General features: G+C 38.6%; 2 protein-coding genes across 3 annotated transcripts; both read left to right on the forward strand.

Moving 5' to 3' along the window:
• The first annotated feature begins 437 nt into the window (after positions 1–437).
• LOC111439953 lies at positions 438–4,272 on the forward strand. 2 transcript variants are annotated; one of them, XR_002709889.1, is made up of 9 exons: positions 438–1,066; positions 1,719–1,810; positions 1,900–2,600; positions 2,705–2,775; positions 2,857–2,946; positions 3,045–3,218; positions 3,296–3,376; positions 3,481–3,576; positions 3,773–3,914. XR_002709889.1 is itself a non-coding variant. In XM_023077384.1 (9 exons), exons 1-9 carry the CDS (start codon positions 704–706, stop codon positions 3,910–3,912), a joined length of 1,839 nt encoding a protein of 612 aa, XP_022933152.1. In that variant the 5' UTR covers positions 442–703; the 3' UTR covers positions 3,913–4,272. The 2 variants fall into 2 exon arrangements, 1 of the variants encoding a protein (XP_022933152.1); XM_023077384.1 differs by having other exon boundaries at positions 442–1,066; positions 3,450–3,576; positions 3,773–4,272.
• A 6,596-nt stretch (positions 4,273–10,868) lies between these two features.
• LOC111439942 (GDSL esterase/lipase At1g29670-like) lies at positions 10,869–13,008 on the forward strand. Its single transcript, XM_023077374.1, has 5 exons — positions 10,869–11,202; positions 11,698–11,822; positions 11,996–12,241; positions 12,327–12,570; positions 12,643–13,008. The coding sequence occupies exons 1-5, from the start codon at positions 10,869–10,871 to the stop codon at positions 12,864–12,866; spliced, it is 1,173 nt and encodes a 390-aa protein (XP_022933142.1). The 3' UTR covers positions 12,867–13,008.
• Positions 13,009–19,197: the final 6,189 nt, after the last annotated feature.

Consider the following 19,197-nt stretch of genomic DNA (forward strand, 5'->3'; position numbering starts at 1 on the left):
TTCTCATCTCATTAAAAACCGACATTGACCTTAAGTTTATGATAAACATTGCTCCATCACTTTCGAATACAATATGTAGAAGATTTGAACTCAGTTATCGACATGGTTGGGTTCGGTAAGAATATTTGGGTCGTGAAGTGTAGGAAATACGCAGAAGACGATACTCGATCCGACTCTGTGCTTATTGACTTGAGCAGCATGCAAAGATTAAGATTATTCAAATTCCTTTCCTTATTTTAAGAAACTTTATCATTATCTTTACAATCTAATTAGATATAAAAATAGATTAAAAAAAGAAAAAAAAAATCCCGCATTTACCAAAATGCCCACGACACACATTCCAGAAAGAATCTGAATGAAACAGTAAAGAACATGAAATATATGAAAAAAACGCTGAAGAATCCGAGTAGCCCGGTGGCTGCCAATTGCCTACATTCTCTCCCTCTCATTCGGCTCCACACCTCATAGATTCCAGTAAAGCATCTACACCTTTCTTACTTTATTCCCTCCAATTATCTTTATCTCGATTACTGTTCATCGTAATACAATCAATCACTCTCTGGACTCTCAGAGATGGTATTATTGGCAAACCCCACGTCTTAATCGCAACCCCAGATCCCATTTCGGACACTTCCACCTTCCCCTAATCTCGCTTCTAGCGTTTGATTTCAGGGTCGTTGGAAATAGCAACCCCAGATCGCCAATGTCATGTCCAATCAACAGTTTCCGCTTCAATGCCTCCCTTTGCGCCTGCCCACCAGGCCATCTTCTTGATCGAACCACCAATACCTGTGTTCTCTTTAGCAGCTCTTCAGCCATCGTGATCGGCCAAGCTGAAAGCGATGCTGTTAGCTTCCCTGTTACCATTTTCTCATTTGATTCTCTTAGGATGTTCATGCAGTCTCAAGCTGTGTTTCTTCAGGCTACACTTGTAATGCTGGCTTCCTGGCTCTTCTTCTGCTTGTTTCTGAGATTCATGAAGCTTGGGGATGGCAGAAACATGTGGTTCAGGATGAGATGGTGGGTTAGCAGATTGGACCTCTGCTTTGCCACTACACATTGGCTGGTTAGCTGCCCTTTATTTGCTACTTGGTGGTTTGAGCATGGTGGTTTTGTTCTGATTTCTTTATTTGCTCTGTTTTACTTTGGGTTTTGGGATATTCCTCAGCATCAACAATTTCAGATCTTAGAATAGAGATACGAAGATAATAGATTCAGGAACTAGTATTTGTCTCGGATATGAACTTTAAATTTCATGGGTTAACTGATGTTGATATGAAGTTAATTATTATCACACACTAAAAGGCAATTTTCAGGATGGGAGATTTCAATCTTCATTGATAAAGTTCAATAACCTATGTCTGAAGAACTGAGCTGAAATGAGCTGAAATGAGCTGAAAGTTAATGTTTTATGTGTCAAGTTCTTTATTCATGTCAGAAGCTGAAATTGTAGAAAATGTCATCATGTTACTGCAATTATACCTAGGCCTTCGTGTTGGGAGGGAGAGTCCCTAATTTAGAGAATTATCGTAGGTTTATAAGTAAGGAATACATTTCCATTGGTACGAGGCCTTTCGGGGAAGCTCAAAGCAAAGCTATGGGAGCTTATGCTCAAAGTGGACAATATCATACCATTGTGGAGAGTCGTGATTCCTAACCCTTCGTACATTTTGGTTGGTAGGGTATGAGTTAATTAGCTTGCCTTCTCTGTGTTTCAGGATGATAAAAAAGTAATCACAAAACGAAAAACCGAACTCGGTGGAACATTCTCAATAGCAAGTTGGATACTTTTCATTGGCTTGTTTGCTGCGTAAGTACCAAATTTCTCTATACTTCATCTTTGCAAGAAGTTCTCTCGTGTTGGTTTCGTATTGACTTGGCTTTGCAGTGTTTTCTCAGGTTGCTTTACCAAACTATATCAAAGAGAAGCATTGAAGTGCATAATATCAAAGCAGCACATGCACCAGATATGGCTTCCTTTGTGAACGACATGGAATATAATATAACCACAGTCTCTACGATGAGTTGTGCAAACGTTCGTGATCTCGGTACTATTGTGTTTGGAAATCCTGGTTTTCTGCAACAGAAAGTAATGCCACTGTCAAATTTTGCGAACTACTCCTGTCATAACAACAGCGACGGGCCAACGATAAGTGTTCGATGTGGAAGATGTCGTTTCATTCAGGACAAGATTTATATCTCATGGCAGTTCGTCGATCTTCCAAGTAGTCCTGCCAGTGCTGTTGGATTTCAGTTTAACCTCTCAGCAAGGAATCATCCCAAAAAGGATCATGCAAGTTTCCTTAGTGGAATACTAAAAAACGTTAGTAGTTTTGACGATACACCGGTTACGTTCAGAGGGAAGAACGCGAATATAGTGCAATTCAATCTATTTCCTAGAATATATGGTAACCAACAGGATTCCAAGCTCCTGCAGCCTTTATTTCATGAGTTTGTCCCTGGTTCATTCTTTCAAAAGGCGAGCGATCTCCAAACATCCCTTGAAAATTCCAATGATGGAGTACTAAATGTCACCTTGTTCATCAATCTTCTCTCTTCCTACATTGTCGAGATCGAGAACCAAAACATTTTTGACCCTGGTGAATATAATCATATGAACATTATGCTATATACCTTTTTCTATTGAACTTATTGTGGAATGTCACTTGCATTATAATTGAACTTATGATTTCTTTGTTTGCAGTTAGCTTTCTCGCAGACCTCGGTGGCCTATATTGCATTAGTGTCGCCATTTTTCTCTACCTCGTAGTGCAGGTACGCCATTTTCGCAACGAAGACAGTGTTATACATGTCAACTGTCAACTAGATTTTTCTCTAAATTGGTTTGGTTGGAAGTTCGAGTACAGAATTAAAAAGCTCCGCGACGAAGACAGTGTTATGCGTAATATTAGAAACCGAAAGATAGCACAAGATCATTGGAATAAGGTGTTTTTCTTCATCTTTTCCTCTCCTTACCTGACATTTTGGGAAGTTCATGAACCAAAACGAAATGATTTCACAAACTAACTCATTTTATTTTCTAGTTGAGGAAATATGTAATGTTTACATGGGGCTGCAGTACAATGGATGATTATTACAACGATCTATCAGCAACACCGAGTTGCGCCGATTGCATGGTTCAATCAAGTCTCGAGGGCGGATTGTTGCGCAAGCGAAAGGCAAAGAGTGGATATACTACTTTTAGATTTAACAGACAAGTAAATGTTATGTTATTTTACAACTTCATGAGCTTATTTGTTCTTTATTTTACATTGGTTAGACTTATGCTATGCAGACTGCTAAACAGGACACAAAATCGTTAAAGGCAACAGCTACCGACTCGGAAATGAAAACGATAACAACAAAACAAGAACCAGTGAGTTTCCCATTCCTTATCCATTGAGTTTGTTATGTCCTGTTAATTCATTCTATATTGCCATGTTCTTCAGCCTCTGATAAATGCTTGGTTCTGTGGACAAGGCAAGCAAAGCTTGACCCGTCCATGTGAGGGAGATTCCTCACAGCTTGGCGAACTGTTTCATTCTGAAGCTCTTATTCCTCCACCACCCACAATAGGTAACTGCCACAATGTTATTGGTCTATGACACGACGACGAATGTGGGTCGGTCGGTCATATATGTCGTAGAACATGTTTTTCACTGCAACACTTGATTCATGACAAGAGTGCATTTACTTAGCTTGTGGATATGTGACATAGTTTATGCTCTGATGATAAACCATGGTCAGTTATTTTCAGTTTTTTCTGATGCAGAGTTCAAGGATAGTTCTGATATCGACATGTTCGATGTCTTGGAGAAGATCAAAAGTTTGCACGAGTATAACGTAATTCTTAGAGATAAGTTATTGGCTACCGAGTCTGAGATTCGGTCTTTAGCAATCAAATCTTCTTGAGAAATCAGGCACTAAATGAATCTGAGCAAACAGTTTACTTCTAATACTAGAAACTGCCATCAGGATACGCTTGCGTTGGGGATATCGACGTGCGGGAAATTTTCTTTTGACGTCTTTCTTGTAGAATGCTGCAATTGATTCTTCCAGTCGTGTTGCAAGGTTAGTCAAGGTCCCTTTGTGCCTTGGAATCTTTGTTTTCTTTGCTGATACTCAAATGGCAGAGGGACAGATCCTGGCAATGTACATAATGCTGTATGAACATTTGAGTATACCATGTCTGGAATGTGTAATGAGGGAAGAGATTTATGTATATTTTTGTGTGGTTGTATGGTGTAAATTCTGTAGAACGTCATATGTTTCTATGCTATCTATGTTTGGATGATTTTCAGTCTGTGTTTCCCTAACCATAACCAAATCTTAGCATGGATGAGTTTGGATGATTTTCAGTCCATTTTCTTTGTGATTACAATGTAACAAAGTTGCAGTGCTTCCTCTTCGAGTCGGGTGAAGAAGACAATCGAATTGGGTCTGGATCCGGGTTGAACAACCCGTCTGCAGCCCAATGTACAACCCAGCCCCAGAACCTAAATGCCTAACGTTCTCAGCCCAGACTACGCTCGGTGTCACAATTACGGTTTCTAGGCAACGGATTTGGCGATTGTGCGGCACCCACTCTCAGCACTGAGTGGGTTAAGCCTACTTCGAGTTACGTTGCCTGCGGTCAAGCGACGTGAATACAAACCTTGGGTCTCGATTTCAAGAGAAGATTTTAGAAAGCGAGGAAGAGAGGTTTTGGAAAAAGAGTTTTGAAAGCGAGAGAGAGAGAGAGATTGGTGTTATATGGGAACGTAAACAAAAAGGCAACAACAACGGCTTACTGCATATAACTTATCGGGTAGGGAGAAGTTGACAACTAGTCGTATTCCCCTATAGTACACTTTGAGCTATTTCATGTCTACTAGGCGTAGCCATGACATCATCTAAACATCATACTCTTAAAGAAAATAAGAAAGAAATAATACAACATGAAAGCGGTAAAAGAAAGCAATAGAGTAGTACAAGGCAAAGGTTTCGGCGTGTCACGGGCATGCGGCCATGGGCGACATGCCTTGGACAAGCATGACCGTAACATCCTCTCCCACTTAATTGGTTGACGTCCCTGTCAACCGTCTCATTTCTTCGAACTCTGCAATCTGTGGTGCGGCTGTCTTCAGGTTGGCAGCACGTTCCCAGCTGATTTCTTCTTCTGGAAGTCCTTTCCACTTGACTAAAAATTCCTGTAAGTTACGCTTAGGTTTGCCAATGCGACGAGTTCGCTCGGCCAAGATCTATTCTACTTCCTTCTTACTCGAATCCTTCATCGTTACTGATGGTCATGTCACTTGATTGCGCTACTGATCGTCGTCGTCTGGATGGTATGGTTTGAGGTTGCTTACATGGATGACATGGTGAATTCTCATCCTTGTAGGTAGTTGGAGACGAAATGAAGTCCTTCCGACTTTCTCGATGACCTCAATTGGTTCCTCATATTTTCACAATAGTCGCTGGTCCCGATTCCCCCAGAATCTAAATTGTTCTGATCTCAGCTTGATCATTACTTGGTCACCAGCTTGGAACTCTAATGCTTTTCATTTGTGGTCTACCCACTTCTTCATTCTTCTGGTGGCTTTCTCTAAGTACGCTTGTGCTATTTCGGAGGTCTGCTTCCACTCTTTGGTGAAGTTGTACGCTTGAGGGGCTTCTCCCAGCATAAGGGTGGTCAATGACATGGGGCATGAGTGGTTGTCTGCCGCATACTATTTCAAAAGAAGTTTGGTTCTCCACTGCCCTTACGACAACGTTTACTCTGGCGCTTATGTCCGCCATTTCTACCCTGACTACGTCGAGGGCTGCTTTCACATCTTCAGATAGTTCAGTAACCATCTGAAACATCGCTTTCTGGGAGCTATCGAGTCCATCGACTCGCTCCTCAATATTCATGAATCCAAAACAAAACCTAAACTCTGAAAATAAACCTTCAATACTGAATTCAAAATAAATCCAAATAAAACAATACTAAATGCTATAACTTAAAACAGTCTAAATAAATCCTAAAAATATCCCATCTCCAACTTCCATGGTGGCCTCAGCTCCGCCGTCAACTGTACATTGGCGCTTTGCCTTTACCTGAAAAATGTAGGTAGCACGTAGCTTGAGTATTTTATGAAATACTCAGTAAGTCACCCCACTGTTGGGGTTAGGAATGCAAACACATGCAACATATGAGCGGGACCTAACTTTTCATAAACTTTTCATAGCCTTGGGCGCTTTTCTATTCCGGGTAGGGTTGGATGTGTGGTACTCCTTCACACATGACCCATGTACATGTACATGGTCCCACCAAGCAGGCTCGTAAACATACCCCTTGGGCTTGACTTGGTCGGGCACAACGTGTTACACGTAGCCGGACACCACAGAACAAAAAAGGGCCCTCATGATATCATGGTGAACATAAATATCGTATTTCATTCTTTCGTAACATAAAGGGGAAGAATCCCGATGCACGTGACATACATATATGCATGAGGTCCCTTAACATATCTAACATGACATTACATAAGCAGTGCTAACGTCGCATATACGTTTCTTACATCACATGGCATCTCACATGACTTACATTACATGACATATTACATAAACATTCCAGTTGCATAAAACATCTCATGACATGACTCGACAATTCTACGTGTATCTATGGCATCGATCAACATATTCATGGCATATAATACTAACATCTCATTCATGACTTCACATAACAGCCAACGTAATTAATACATCACATAACATACACAATCTACAGTCAACACAATCTATACATCACATAATCATATCACATAAATATGGTGCATGCAGGGGCCACAAGGCATGCACCATCATACAACATGTAGTAAGCTAACTTCAACAGTAAGGTCACTTACCTCGATGGTCTTGGTTGAAGTCACTCACAACGAGCTAGTCCCAGTGGTTAAATACGCCCTATGATAACCACATAAGAATTTAGAACCTTTCATGAGGTACCTTAGCTAAACCTCATGCTATTTATCAAAATAAATCCCCGACCTAAGCTGTCTTTAACATTTAGGAACCATACTGACCTCGGATGGTAAAACTAAGGGCAGAAACAGCTTCGGAGGGGCCAAAAACCTTGGAATCGATATATTATAGTGATACCTTGCCGCTAAGCCTAGTTGCCGAGCCGGCCAACTAAGCCGCCAAGTCGAGCTGCGGGAATTGACGGAACCGAACCGATTTCGTACACGTGCGAGCCGACCCGCACTGTGTATGCGTGCGAAGCTGCCGGAGCTGCTGGGTGTGCGTCTGCGACTCGACCCTATTCCAAAAACCTTGCCTTCCTTACCCGACAAGTGACGAAACTCTAGTTTCTGCCTCCCTGATTCCGGCGACGCGCCGACAATCCCACAACGTCCTCAACATCGATTTCCGACGGTCAACCTTCTTTGACACAATGATCCCAACATCAATGCCTTACTTCTACTCGATTCTTCCTCCGAAGCGCAACCCGAACGTTCCGGAGGAAAGTTTGGAGGGAAAATTGTTTTCAAGGGAGGTAAAAGGTTGGACATAGGAATATAAAAATAATATGAAGATATTTGCATTCTAGGGTTTTAGGATAAAGAAACTTGGAGGGATAGGAATGTTTCTATTAGGTAATAAAAGTCGAGCAGGAAATCCTCGATTTACGGGGAGATTACATTTAATTATTTATTCTATTTTAGTTTGATTTTATTTTATTCCAGAAACCCAAACCATTACAATTTCTAATAACTCCCTTTTTAAAATTGCACATTTTTCAACCCGAATAAATGCATAACATAATATTTGTGAAATAAAAATAAAATCTTAACCAAATAAGCCACAAATGGAAAATCTGAATCGTTACAGTCTTGTTAGTAAGTTCTTTCACTCACTCATCTAGAAATCGAATACTGTCGGGGACTTCCCGCAAGTATTGCATCTGTTCTTCTATTTCAACTAATCTGTCGACATGGGACTTGTTCAACTGTTTAGTCGAAGACATGTCTCCCAGTCACTTTGGAGCCAACTAGGCTCTGATACCAATTGTCACAATCGTGGTTTCTAGGCAGCGGATTTGGCGATTGTGCGGCACCCACTCTCAGCACTGAGTGGGTTAAGCCTACTTCGAGTTACGTTGCCTGCGGTCAGGCGACGTGAATACAAACCTCGGGTCTCGATTTCAAGAGAAGATTTTAGAAAGCGAGGAAGAGAGGTTTTGGAAAAATAGTTTTGAGAGAGAGAGAGAGAGAGAGAGAGAGAGATTAGTGTTATATGAGAACGTAAGCAAAAAGGCTACAACAACGACTTACTACATATAACTTATCGGGTAGGGAGAAGTTGACAACTAGTCGTATCCCCCTATAGTACATTTTGAGGCATTTCATGTCTACTAGGCGTAGCCATGACATCGTCGAAACGTCACTCTTAAAGAAAATAAGAAAGAAATAATACAACATAAAAGCGGTAAAAAAAAGCAATAAAGTAGTACAAGGCAAAGGTTTCGACGTGTCATGGGCATGCAGCCATGGGCGACATGCCTTGGACAAGCATGACCGTGACACTCGGCCTAACTACGCAGAAGAGTGGGATGGTTCAGCAATATCGACCTGAAGCCACCCGACGTCGACCCAGATCGCGAATATGACCCAATAACACAAAATGCAGAGGATGCGGCCTGATGGCATACACAACCCAAACCTGCGCAACCCACAACTTGCGACCTGAAGCCCGTGCCTCGACCTAAAACGCCACCCAAACATGCGTCTTCTTCTCCACAGCGACACATGTCGCGCATGCAGACGCCGACTCCTTCGATTCAGTTGGCTGGGTGCAGCTCAAAACTCGGCTATCCAGCTCGGGTTGATGCTTTTGGTATCGATCCCTGTGGTTTTGACCCTTTCGAAGTTGAATTTGACCTTCATCAAGACAATTGAAGTCAGTATAGTGTCTTATTTCCAAGTTCAAGTTGATTTAGGCTAGAAATGTGAGTTATTAACGAAAATAAGTTGGACGTACGAATAGGAAACAACTTCTGACGATGCTTGGAGCAACTTTGAGAAAATAGAATTCCAACGTACTCGAGTTTAGGGAGAATGCCGGCTATGGCCAACCAAGTAAATGGTCTTACTATCGGCATGATTATAATTTGATGTTTTGTGTTGACACGTGCCTTGTGGTTCTGTACGTGTCATATATTTGATATGTGTGAATTATTTATGAAACGATATGATTATAATATGATATGTGAATGGTAAGATAACTCGTATGGTATGATGGTTCAATGATATGTTTGAGATAGGATATGAGAAGGATGCCATAAACGTAATGTAATGAGATGGCTAAAATATGTTCATGAGACGACATGGTCGAGTTATGCATAGACAACGATATGATTATGATAGGTTGATGAAACAATATGGTTAGGTTAGATATAGCGAATGATATGATTATTAATGCAACAATATATTAGCATACTTTCATGAAACGATATGAGCAGGACACGTTCATGAAATGATAGAGCTAGGATACGTTTGGAATATGATATGACTAAAATATGTTCATAAAACGATACGACTATGATATGTATAAGAACGATAAGACTATGACAAGTTTAGAAAACGATATGACTAGGATGTCAATATGAAACGATATGATTATGAAGTGTTTACGAAATGATATGACTGAGATACGATATGTGAATGATTATAAGCTCTTAAGGGCACCTAATGAACTTACAAATATGAAGGGTTTCAAATTTTTCTTTCAATTAAATTTAATCTTTTAGTACTACTCTGAACGAGCAAGGGCACCTTATGAACTTATAGATTATAAGCTCCCATTATATAAAATTAATTAATTAATTAAGTTCTTTAATTCATCAATTTTAATTCATTAAGCATAGGTCACTCCAATATAGACCTAGATTTCACTCTCCTGTATCGTAGAACAAGTTATGTCCATTGATATAATCATTACAAGCAAGTCAATCCTTCACGAGTTGGTTCATAATTACAGCTAGGCTAAAAGTTTGTTTTATCCGTGTAATTACATCTTTCACCTTAAGTACTACTCATTCTTTAATGAACAATTTATTTATGATCCAATCATAAACTGAGTCCCTCTCGAGCCAATGAGAGAGTGGGGCCTCGTTGTTCAAGTTCGAAATCAGTACTTAAGAGAATAATTCATCTACTCCCATTTTATGGAAAGAAATGAATTCCATCTCATATCATTATGTTCCCAACTCCCTATTTGATCTAAGTACCCAAAATGGTACACATATTAAATCGGCTACCAGAGCTATTCTCACCCATGTAAATTAAAGGACAAGTCTTCACCAGTAACAGTTTATAACTCGCTCAGGATTAATATCAAGTCGTATATGATCATCATGTGAAATATTAATCTTCTCAATTAATGGATTTATAAGGAAACATTAAATATTTCTTAGTCCAATCTTATACAAACTCATTGTTTAGGATATCCCACTCACACGTCTCCATATAAACCATTTGAATCAAATCATTTGTAATGACTACAAAAGTAGGTCGTATTAATAGTGTTATCAAGATAAGACACCCAACCTTATCCATATACTACGAACCCTCCCGATTATTAATTGAACATGATTTTATGTTAAACACATCCTTTTTAAAATTATATTAATAACAAATTATAATTAAAAATTAAATAATTAATTATTAAGTTTTAGGACATAAATCTCTATTAAGTGGGTCAATTCTCTCTCTACTAAATAGTGAATGGTTGTAGAGGTTGTTGATGGATCTTATTTTTGGGAATACCATGTTTTCCCTTGAAATGCTGCCATCATCCAACCTATAAATGTATGCTAGTTCAACCTCCAACACATTATTTGAGCAATGAAAGGTCAATCCCTGGTGGTTCTCTGTCTTTTAACCATTGCTTGCTTTGCAAGTAACTGGGTTGTTGGAGCATCATCATCCAGAATCAAATCCAGAACCAAATCCAGAACCAAATCCAAACCCAAATCCATATCCACCGCCCAAACCAAAACCAAAGTGGGTTGCTATTTTGTACTTGGGGACTCCCAAGCTGACAATGGAAACAACAACGTCATGGAAATGGCTTATGGCAATGCCAGGGCTGATTACAAGCCTTATGGCTGCGACTTCAATAAAGAAGGAACGCCCACTGGCCGCTTCACCAATGGTCGAAATGCTCCTGACTTCATCGGTTTGTCTTCCCATTCTACTCTGAAAGTTATATGCAATAAGCTGTTTGTTGTTGCCTTTTGCTTATATTCTCATGTAATACCCATTTCAATTTCTCGACTCTTGCTTTCTAAACTCTCTGCTGTTCTTGAACTGGAGTTAGAGACTCGAGCATACGTTGCTTGGTCGTAGGCAACGTAAGAACGAATAGGCTTAACTCACTTGCGGCTTAGAAGCGAGTGCCGCACAATCGCAAGTCCGCTGCCATCAAAGTGCGATTGCTCTCAACACTGAGTGGATCAAGCCTATTTCGAGTTACGTTAGCTGCGGTCAGACAACGTGAATACAAACCTCGGGTCTTGATTTAAGAGAACATTTTAGAGAGGGAGAAAGCAAGAGAGAGAAATGGACATTGGTGTTATATGGGAATGCAAGCCAACAACAACTTACTGCATATGGTTCTTTTGTTTTTTCAATGGAAATCGTTTTGATACCATTAACCCTAATGGTTTTTCAGCTACATATTTGGGTTTTCGCCACTATATTTCACCCTTTACGACTATAAAGGGTAGGGAAATTCTCGATGGTGTAAACTATGCATCGGGAGGAGCCGGGATTCTCCCAGAAACTGGAAGAACGTTGGTAAGTGATTAGAGATGCTTGTGTTAAGAACCACAAATCTCCACATTGGTCCACTTTTGAGCATAAGCTCTCGTGGTTTTACTTCAGACTTCTTCAAAAGATTCCTTACTTATAAACCCATAATCGTTCCGTAAATTAGTTGGGTATGATTGATTGTGTGTTCGTGTTTGTAGGGGAAAGTGTTGAGCATTCATAAGCAATTGGTGAATCACAATATCACAATTTCACGAATCCGTGGCCTATTGGGAACCAGAAGTGCGACTTCAACCCATCTTAGTAGTTGCTTATATACCGTTCAAATTGGAAGCAATGATTACCTTAATAATTATTTTATGCCAAAATTCTACAAAACAAGTGCCCAATATACTCCCCAACAATTTGCCACTGTCCTAAACAACCAGCTTTACACCGAATTGAAGGTTAGTTAGTTCTGGGACTTGTATCATTTTTGTATTGTTGTTTACTCATTTTCTATCGTTAGCAATGAATATGAATACATGGTAGGTTCTATATGAGCAAGGAGCAAGAAAGGTGGCAGTTTTTGGGGTGGGATCCATAGGGTGCACTCCATATGCAAGGGCCAACTTCGAGAACAAAGGAGGCGGATGTGTGGACAAAATCAACAACGCTATTCAACTCTTCAATGACGGCCTCAAGGCCCTTGTTCGTCAGTTCAACACCAAGATGGCTGGTGCTAAGTTCACGTACATTGATGTGTTCAAGATCTCCTCAACCAGCCCCACAACAGGTAGCTTCTCTTACAACTTCTTGTGTTGTTGTGTTGTTGTGTTGTGTTGACAAGTTTGTGTGGCACTTGCAGGTAGAATGGTCCTCAATGCTCCTTGCTGTGAAGTGGATGCAGGGCAAGTGCAGTGTACTCGTTTAGGAAGAATTTGTGCGAACAGGATGGAGTATATGTTCTGGGATGCAGTTCATCCAACAGAAGTGGGGATTAGTGCACTAGCAAGTAGAGCCTTTAAAGCCAAAGAAGCTGGTGATGCTTACCCTTATGATATCAACCAGCTTGTTCACCTCCCTAAATAATGCCTGCCTCTCCTCTCCTCTCCTCTCCTTTTATATGTTCATCCACTTGTGTAATGGTTTAATTTGTTATTAGCAATAATTTTTATTATGTATTGTGTTGTATATGTTCATCATAATGTATTATTATCAAGAAATTGGGGAAGTGGCAAAGCATATGAAATTGTTTTTTTTTTTTTTTTTTTTAATGTTTTCTTTCTTTCTTTCGAAGTTCATAATTTGCATTCGATCAGGATCGTTGATGACTTGTCTACGATGAGGATCATTTAGCTTGACTTTACCGATACTAATTACCACCTAGTCCAAATGTAGGTGTGATTAGTTTCTAAGTATCATCGGACCGTTTCTAAGTACCATTGGACCAATCACTGAGATCACATAACCCTTCTGTTGATCTTAGTGACTAATTATTCGATCACATTGCGTATAATTACCACAATAATATACGAATAATGGTTCTTTACCAAATAAATTATAATGATGAGAGCCTAATCTACAAAATTGGATCGGCTTGGTTCAACCATCATTTCTAGAATTAGAAGCTGATATCACCAACAGGGTTTGAACCTACGTGAGTGAAGCCCAATAGATTTTAAGAGTGAAGCCCAATAGATTTCAAGTTTATCTCCTTAGCCCCTCAAACATAACATTTGTTAGAAGACTTTATTGTTTTTTGTTTTCATTTTGTAAGGGGTCAAATGGTCAAAATTGATTTCGTCTTTTGTGGAGATGAAAGGGGATCAGAATTGAATCCCGGCCACAAACGTCGTTTGTTTGTCGGGAGATTATAAATACCCACAATATGTTAGGTAAAAAGGAGATCGGTGAATGAATGAAATTGAGATCTCGAATTGAGACGTTTTCCTTAGAAATCCGAGCATCAATTTTGCCATGTCTAAGTTTCAAGCAATTCTTGGGGTAGAATTGCATCTGAGCCATTCAATTAAGCCTTGATCAAGTTCGATGGTGGAGTGACTCAATTTAGAATAAGGTTCCAAATCTTGCTTCTAGATCTTTGATCGTAAGAAATAATCTAATTCTAGCCTTATTGGTTGATCCAAATTTCGTATAGTATAAGAAGGTGTTAATTACTTTGATTCAAGATCAAGGGTTCTTGCTTCAACAAAAGCTAGGATCAGGGTTGACTTATCAATTTGATATCAGAATACGATTACATCATTGTGGCCGACTCTATAATTGATTTTATCTTTTATTTATGCTATTGTTTATATTTTCTTTAAATCTGTCCATTTATTTTCTTGCTGTCATTTCCGCCATTATTCATCAACTTTTCACTTTGTTCTCATTTTCTTACTAAAGATCACGTTTAGATCTTGAAAAAAAAAATCTTATCATATTTGTTCTTATGATTGTGATTAGAAACAATCTTTATCATTTTTTTTAGATCATTTGCATGTTTATTTGAAGATCAAATAAACTTTGATTCACATTTTTTTCTTAATCCATCTAAATCTAGAACTGTTGTGTTCGATATATTTTTTTGTTTCTCATAATCTACGCTTGAAGATAATTTCTAAATTTCCCGAATTCTGTAAAAAGGAGAGTTAGATCGTTCTTAAAATCTTCACGTTCTTTCTTTTTGGAATTTTTTTTTTCAATGTGCAATTCTATCCCAAAGTATCTTTGTGTCCTTATTTGTTTGTTCACTTATTGTTTTATTTTGTTGTTATTTCATAATTAACCTATCTTGATTGCCTTGAATAGCTTGCTACTATCAGAATTGTTTTACCCATATATTAGCCTACCTTGATCATAATTTAGTCACTTTCCAAAGCAGCCTACCTTTGTGTGTATAAACACGAGTGTCCTTAAGTGTAAAATCAGTGAGTTGAGTGTGTGAGGTCCTAAACATATTTCAGTACTGTTTGTACAATCATGAACCAAGACGGAGAAAATGGAGGGGAGATCAATGAAGCTAAGTGGAGAGAAGCACAGGTCGGAACAATTACTCGTTTGAATCAAGTTATTAGTACATTGACAGACCAGATGGAGCGAATTGAAATAGCCTTAGGTAATCTTCAAGGGAGGGAAGTACTCTTGAATGAAGGAGTTGAAAATGAAGAAGATGACAATGTCACCCTTTTAGCGGGACATAGTCCTAGGGGAGGGAGAGATGTCCGTCGAGGGAGAGGAAGAGTCAGAAGAAGGGGTAGAGAAATTTTAGCACCAAAAAAAATTGAGAGGGAGTACCAGTATAAGAGAGGAGAAGAAAGAGGGGTGGGGGGAGTAAAACTAAAAATTCCAACTTTATATGAGAGATCTGATCCAGAGGAGAATTTGCAATATGAGAGCAAAATTGAGCATGTTTTCGATTGCAACAATTTCAGTGAAGAAAGAAAGTTGAAGCTTGCTGTGGCTGAATTTTGTGATTACGCCATTATACGGTGGACATCTTTGAAATCAGAGTGGAGGAGAAATTATGAAGAACCAATTGAAACGTGGGAGGAATTGAAGACATTAATGAGAAAAAAGTACATTCCTAAGCATTATTCTCGAGTACTCGAGCAAAAACTCTATACTTTGCAACAAGGATCTAAAAGTGTTGAAGAATATTACAAAGAAATGGAGACCCTTATGAATAGAGCATGTATTGATGAAGATGAGGAAGATACAATGGCTAGATTCCTTGGTGGTTTAAACCGTCAACTTGCTCATCAAGTGGATAGGCAAGCGTACTTTGATATGCAAGAATTGTTACACCTTGCTGTCAAAATCGAAGGGCAACTAGCTTGGGAGAAGGAGAACTTCAAGAGGTATGGTATTTCAAAGTCTACGACTTTCAACACTTGGAAAAAGAATGCAAATATTGAAAAGATAGATTTCAAAGTTGGAGGCAAGTATGATCTTGACAAAAAGAACAAAGCTGAGACCTCCAAGGGTAAAGAGAAAGTGGAGGAATATAAGGAGATTCGAGAAAGAAATAGAGACATCAAATGTTGGAAATGTCAAGGAATTGTTCATCTTAGTCGTGATTGTCCTAACAAGAGAGTCATGATCATCAAGAATGGACAAGTTGTCACAGATAGTGAGGAAAGTACAAGGATGAGCTAGTTGAAGAAGAAATCTAGGAGAATGAGGAGGAACTGGAAGATGGAAGTCATTTGGTACTTGTTACCAGAAGACTTCTTAAAACTCAAGTTATAGAGAATGATGTTGATGATCAAAGAGACAACCTATTTCACCCAAGGTGTTTAGTCAAGGGGACTCTTTGGAGTCTCGTAATTGATCGTGGAAGCTGCACCAATGTCGTAAGTACCATGTTGATCAAAAGGTTGCTAATTCCAACCCAACACCATCCTAAACCTTACAAGCTTCAATGGCTCAACGACAGTGGAACAATGAAGGTAACTTCTCAAGCTTTAATATCTTTTACTCTGGGAAAATATAAAGATGAAGTTCTTTGTGATGTTTTACCAATGCATGCTGGAGACATATTACTTGGCCGGCCATGACAATTTGATAGGAGGGTTATGTATGATGGCTATTTGAATAGGCATTCTTTTGGTAAAGATGGTAGAATAATCACTCTTGTACCTTTTGAGTTCTGCAAATGTATTTGCTGATCAATTAAAGTTGGAAGAAAAACATAGTGAAAAAAAGAATGAAATTGAAAATAAAGGAAAGAATGTGAGTTGTTTGGCGGCTAGAGTTGGAGAGGTTAGAAGGGCAACGTTTTCACAAAAAACCATCTTTGTACTTGTGTACAAAGAAGGATGTTTGGTCTCTAACGATAATAATTTGTCTTTGCCTAGTATGTTTCAATCTCTTTTACAGGAATTTGATGACGCATTCCAAGATGAAGTCCCTAAAGGACTACCTCCCATTAGAGATATTGAACATAAAATAGACTTCCTTCCAGGGGCAGTCATTCCTAATAGGTCAGCTTATAGAGCCAACCCAATTGAGACTAAAGAAATTCAAAGGCAAGTAGAGGAGCTCATGGAGAAGGGCTATATACGAGAGAGTTTGAGTACATGTTCTGTACCAGTCTTATTGGTGCTGAAGAAAGATGGAACGTAGCGCATGTGCGTGGATTGTAGAGCCATCAACAAAATCACGATAAAGTATCGACATCCTATTCCTAGGCTAGACGATATGTTTGATGAATTGCATGGTTCATGTTTATTTACAAAGATTGACTTGAAATCTAGATATCATCAAATTAGAATGCATGTAGGAGAAGAATGACAAACCGCGTTCAAAACTAAGTTTGGATTGTATGAATTGCTTGTTATGCCTTTTGGGTTAACTAATGCTCCTATTACATTTATGCTCTTAATGAATCACATTTTGAGAGAATATTTAGGAAAACATGTTGTTGTGTATTTTGATGATATTTTAATTTATTCAAAGACTTTGCATGAGCATGTGGAGCATGTTAAGTTAGTTTTGATTACACTTAGAAAAGAGAAACTTTATGCTAATTATATAATAAGGGTAGTTTTTGCATGGAAAAAGTTAACTTTCTTGGCTTCATAGTTGGTAAAAATGGAGTAGGAGTAGATGAAAAGAAAGTTAGAGCAATTAGGGATTGACCAACACCACAAAATTTTAATAAGAGAAAGTTCGTAGTTTTCATGGGTTAGCTAGCTTCTATAGGAGATTTATAAAAGATTTTATCACCGTAGCTGCACCATTGAATGACTTAGTGAAAAAGAATGTTGTTTTTAAATAGGGAGATATGCAAGAGAATACATTCAAGGAGTTTAAGAATAAATTAACCAATGCACCATTACTTGTTTTGCCTAACTTTGATAAAACTTTTGAAATTGAGTGTGTTGCAAGTGGTTTCGGCATAGGTGCTGTTTTGATGCAAGATGGAAAACCAGTAATATATATTAGTGAAAAACTAAATGGGGCAGCATTGAACTATCTTACTTATGATAAAGAATTGTTTGCTTTAGTTCGCACATTGCAACTGTGGCAACACTACTTATGGCCTCGAGAATTTGTGATCCACTCTGATCATGAAAGCTTGAAGTATCTTAAGGGTTAAAGCAAACTGAACCGTAGGCATGCAAAGTGGGTGGAGTTTATTGAAACATTTCCGTATGTCATCAAATATAAGCAAGGTAAGAATAATGTGGTAGCTGATGCATTATCTAGAAGGTACAATCTTTTTACTTGTCTTAGTGCAAAATTCTTGGATTTGAGCATATTAAAGAATTATATCGAGATGACCACGACTTTGGAATTATTTATGCATCTTGTCTTACAAAAACAGCTGTGAATGATTATTATGTGTTTCATGAATTCTTATTTAAGAAAAGTAAGCTTTGTATTCCTAAATGGTCTACCAAAGATTTGCTTGTAAAAGAAGCACTTGGTGGTGGCTTAATGGGACATTTTGGGATTAATAAAACTTATAATATGTTGCATGAACACTTCTTTTGGCCGAAAATGAAGCACGATGTTCATAAGTTTGTAGTCAATGCTTTAAATGCAAAGAAGCTAAATCTAGATCACAACCAAATGGATTGTACACTTCTTTGAATGTACCTAACGAACCTTGGACTAATATATCTATGGATTTTGTTCTTGGTTTACCGCACACTAAAAAGGGTAAAGATAATATTTTTATTGTGGTAGACAGATTTAGTAAGATGGTTCATTTTATTGCATGCAACAAGACGGACGATGCAAAACATGTTGCTGACTTGTTTTTTAGGGATGGAGTAAGATTACATGGAATCGCTAGAATAATTGTTAGTGATAGGGATGCTAAATTTCTAAGTCACTATTAGAAAGTATTGTGGGGTAAATTGGGTACCAAATTGTTGTTTTCAACTGCATGTCATCCTCAGACAGATGGACAAACTGAGGTGGTTAATAGAACATTAGGAGCATTGCTTAGGGCTATTCTTTCTAAGAATATTAAGTCTTGGGATGGATGTTTGCCATTTGTAGAGTTTGCATATAATAGAGAAATTTATAGTACCACTTATTGTTCTCCTTTTGAAGTTGTTTATGGATTTAATCCACTTGCGCCTTTTGATTTGCTTCCTATTTCTTCTAATATTTTTGTGAGTGACGCAGCCACAAGTAAGGTAAACTTGATCAAAACATTGCACAAGGAGGTGAAGGAGAGAATTGAGAACCTGCATAATCAAAGAAGGAACCTGCATAATCTATCATCAACAAAGGGGTCTGATAATGAACACACAAATGACGACGAATTGCATGTTGCCAGTTCATGCAAAGATGAAGCCATTGGTTGACAAATGTTTGAAAATAGAAGATGAAGACTTGGAGGCTCTATGGCACAAGAGGTATGGGCATGAATAGTAAATCTATTCAAATTATGTAGCAAAAA

This window comes from Cucurbita moschata, unplaced genomic scaffold, assembly GCF_002738365.1.
Source record: "Cucurbita moschata cultivar Rifu unplaced genomic scaffold, Cmos_1.0 Cmo_Scf00120, whole genome shotgun sequence".
NCBI lineage: Eukaryota > Viridiplantae > Streptophyta > Magnoliopsida > Cucurbitales > Cucurbitaceae > Cucurbita > Cucurbita moschata.

Bases quoted from the DNA above. Each gene is read 5' to 3' on its own strand.
- LOC111439953 (XM_023077384.1), top strand. From the start codon at position 704: ATGTCATGTCCAATCAACAGTTTCCGCTTCAATGCCTCCCTTTGCGCC. The intron at 1,067-1,718 runs GTTAGCTGCCCT...TCTGTGTTTCAG, and splicing joins TTGCCACTACACATTGGCTG to GATGATAAAAAAGTAATCAC. The intron at 3,377-3,449 runs GTGAGTTTCCCA...CATGTTCTTCAG, and splicing joins TAACAACAAAACAAGAACCA to CCTCTGATAAATGCTTGGTT.
- LOC111439942 (XM_023077374.1), top strand. From the start codon at position 10,869: ATGAAAGGTCAATCCCTGGTGGTTCTCTGTCTTTTAACCATTGCTTGC. The intron at 11,823-11,995 runs GTAAGTGATTAG...TCGTGTTTGTAG, and splicing joins CAGAAACTGGAAGAACGTTG to GGGAAAGTGTTGAGCATTCA. The intron at 12,242-12,326 runs GTTAGTTAGTTC...AATACATGGTAG, and splicing joins AGCTTTACACCGAATTGAAG to GTTCTATATGAGCAAGGAGC.